At 31.1% G+C, this 3177-nt stretch overlaps 1 protein-coding gene across 1 annotated transcript; it reads left to right on the forward strand.

Moving 5' to 3' along the window:
- Positions 1 to 452: 452 nt before the first annotated feature.
- LOC125865508 (RING-H2 finger protein ATL20-like) lies at positions 453 to 1814 on the forward strand. Its single transcript, XM_049545703.1, has 2 exons — positions 453 to 680; positions 1590 to 1814. The coding sequence occupies exons 1-2, from the start codon at positions 453 to 455 to the stop codon at positions 1812 to 1814; spliced, it is 453 nt and encodes a 150-aa protein (XP_049401660.1).
- The last annotated feature ends 1363 nt before the right edge of the window (positions 1815 to 3177 follow it).

Genomic DNA, 3177 nt, shown 5'->3' on the forward strand with positions numbered 1-3177 from the left:
TATTATGATGATATTTAATAGCATGCCTTCACACAATAATAAGGAATATATTAAATAAATTAAATTATAATGTCAACTTAGCTAGTAGACGACTATAACACAAATTGACCAAGTGCTCACTCCTTTTGTTTCATATTAATTGTCATGTTTCGCTTTTGAAAATTATTTTAACTAATTAATATTTTAAAATATATTTTCATCAAATTAACATAAGAAAAATTGCAACTTATAATACTTATCACATAATTTTTGAATGTCTAGATTTTAATTACAATATAAAATATTAGATTAATCTGATGTAATTTAACTTCAAAAATAAGTCAAAATGACTTTTAACAATAAAAATATGATAATTAATTTGAGACTGAGGGAGTAATAATTTAGGAAATCTTGTTATTAATTGGCTTTTCTCTAGTTTCGTTGTCATCTCACAAATAAAACTTTTCACAAGCATGACTTCTCGTGAAACAATTGTTTTAGTCCTAATGGTTACAATTTCCTTACTTGTACCATCCCTCCTCTGTTTAATATGTATAGCGTGTCGATTGCATCTCGACGCCATTCGCCGGCGTCGGCTCCAGGTTCTCGAGGCAACATCTACGTTGCCTCGGGAATCATCCGTGATAGTAACTCTACCTACTTCAGGCCTTGATGATTGTACGATTCAATCGTACCAAAAGGTAATCAGAAGGAAGATTTAGAACAAGTTCTGTAAGTTTATTTTAAATTATTAATTTTTATTTGAAATGCATATGACATATAAATTAGGTGGTGGAGGAGATAAGATAAAGAATGAAGTTATTCTGGATAAGGTAGGAGTAGTATTTGTGTTAGACAATATGAGGAAAGCGAGATTGATTTAGATAGTTTGGAAATTGGACATGTGAAGAGGAGATGTGCAAACACCCAATAAGGAGGAGCAGGAGGTTGGATATAGTAGACACGACGAGAGGTAGAGGTAGACGGAAGAGATATTGAGGAGAGGTGATTAGACAGGACAAGATGAAGCTTCAGATTAACGAGGACTTGACCTTAGTAGGAGGGTGTGGAGGTCGTGTATTAGTATAGAAGGTTAGTAGGTAGTGAAGTGTTGCCTTGTTTTTTTGAGGGTTCGGGTTTATTGGTGTTTGTCGTTGTATTAGTCGTATTCTTGTAGTTCTTGCTTTTGATATTTATCATCATTTGTTTATTGTGTTTGGGTTACTGCACTATTTTTTGTTGTACTTAATCCTTTCTCGTAGGTTTTACACTGCTTCTCTTATTAGTTGCTATATGTTCTTCATTATTTTCATCTTCTTTATACTTGAATTTGCTCACTTGACCTGAAGACTTCACGGAAATAGTCTCTCACACTCTATCCTTCTCAGACCCACTCATAAAATTTCAGTGAATATGATATTATTGTTGGTGGTGTTGTTGTTTTTGTTCTCCTATCTCTTATAAGTTGAATTTTCTTTCTTGAGATTCCATCATATTTTTCTAATTCTAATAGTATATACATAAGCAAAAATAAATAACATTAAAGCATAAACATATGATCATACTCAATTTGAATTCGCTGACTTTAAATTTTGAATTCGCCTTTGTAGGTAGTCCTTGGTGAAAGTCTACGACTTCCCGGGCTTAACGCACTAACTTGCCCAATATGCCTAGTTGAGTACAGTGCTGGAGACTCAATCAGACTCATACCTATGTGCCAACACTGTTTCCATGTCCAGTGTGTTGATGAGTGGTTGAAGATGAAGTCTACCTGCCCCGTTTGCCGGAATTCTCCGCCTGATCATCGCGAAAACGAAAAGCTTGACCAATTGTAGTCGATGCAATAACTGATATTATCGAAAAATATGGTGCCATGGTTGGATTGTTTTTTAATTCTTAACCAGAGGTCTCAGTTCGCACTTGAAAATATATATCTTTTTTTGTAAAAAGGATTTTATCCTGTTAGTGGACTTACTGATGGGAATCCAAAGAAAAAAAATATTAATTGTTGTTGCCCCTCCAGTGAATTAAGTTTAAGTCGATGTACACGAATTTGCTTTTCAAATATGATTAGGTCTATGAGTTGGTAGACAATGGGTTGCTCAAGTGGTAATACTCCCATTCAAAGATAGTGGGTTCGATTCATTAAAAGAGTAAAAAAAGATGAGAGCTTTTAAAAATATTATTTCCTTCGTTTCAAGAAGAATGATCTATTTTGACTTGGCATGAAGTTAAAGAAAATAAAGAAAAATTTTCAATTTTGTGGTCTTAGATTAAAGTTATGTTAAATGTACTAAAATGTCTTTTAATTTTGTGAACTTAAACATGTCACGTGGAAAGCTGAAACTAAAGTGTTGAGGAAAGGGGTTGTTCTTTTTAAATAGACTTTAAAGAAAGTAGGTCATTCTTTTTTAAACGGAAAGAGTAGTGAAAGTCGAGATTTTTCCCATCGTATATCAATGAAAATTTTATTTTATAAAATATGATTTTCTCATGAATCAACTCATTGAGAAAATGCATGATGAAAAAAAAATTCTCAATAAAATAATGGAAAGTTTCCTAACTTTTTCGTGTAAAAATACTAATTTTTTTTCTCTTCGAGTCAATCAAATTATCTGTATAAATGAAATTTCAATGGAAATAATGATTTTTGTAAGTAGTGAAAGGGGTTTTTAAAAAGGGTCTGCGAGTTGACTAAGCATATTACTCCCTCCTATTCATTTTACTTGTCGTATTTATTTTAAACATTTTTTAAGAAAACATTAAATAAAAAAATAATTGATTATTATCCTTATTTTTCTCATCTCAATTTTCCTACTACTTTCTTTTTCATCATATTAGTTAATCATTTTCCACATAGTAAGGCTAAAGATAGAAAAGAACAATCAATTATATCTTTATTTTCTAAAATAATAATTATTTTAAATTAGTTATTTTTAGTAAACACAATAACCAAAATGGACGGGAGGGAGTAATTGGTGTTGAAATAGTTAAGAAAGTATAGTTAGTCATGTTTTACATCATTGCATGACTTGAGTTTGTTAACATATAATGATTGCAATACATCTATAAATTAATACTCACTTAAGCATGATTTGAGAACTCCATTAGAAAAATTACTTTATAATGATGTTTGTCTATGATTATGATGAATTAATATTCACTTAAGCATTGATTTGAGAACTCCACTAAGAAAAA

Source organism: Solanum stenotomum, chromosome 5, assembly GCF_019186545.1.
Source record: "Solanum stenotomum isolate F172 chromosome 5, ASM1918654v1, whole genome shotgun sequence".
NCBI lineage: Eukaryota > Viridiplantae > Streptophyta > Magnoliopsida > Solanales > Solanaceae > Solanum > Solanum stenotomum.

What these genes read in the sequence shown, in the direction of transcription:
- LOC125865508 (XM_049545703.1), top strand. Translation starts at nt 453, where the DNA reads ATGACTTCTCGTGAAACAATTGTTTTAGTCCTAATGGTTACAATTTCC. An exon ending in CGATTCAATCGTACCAAAAG is followed by an intron (nt 681 to 1,589) that starts GTAATCAGAAGG and finishes TCGCCTTTGTAG; the next exon opens with GTAGTCCTTGGTGAAAGTCT.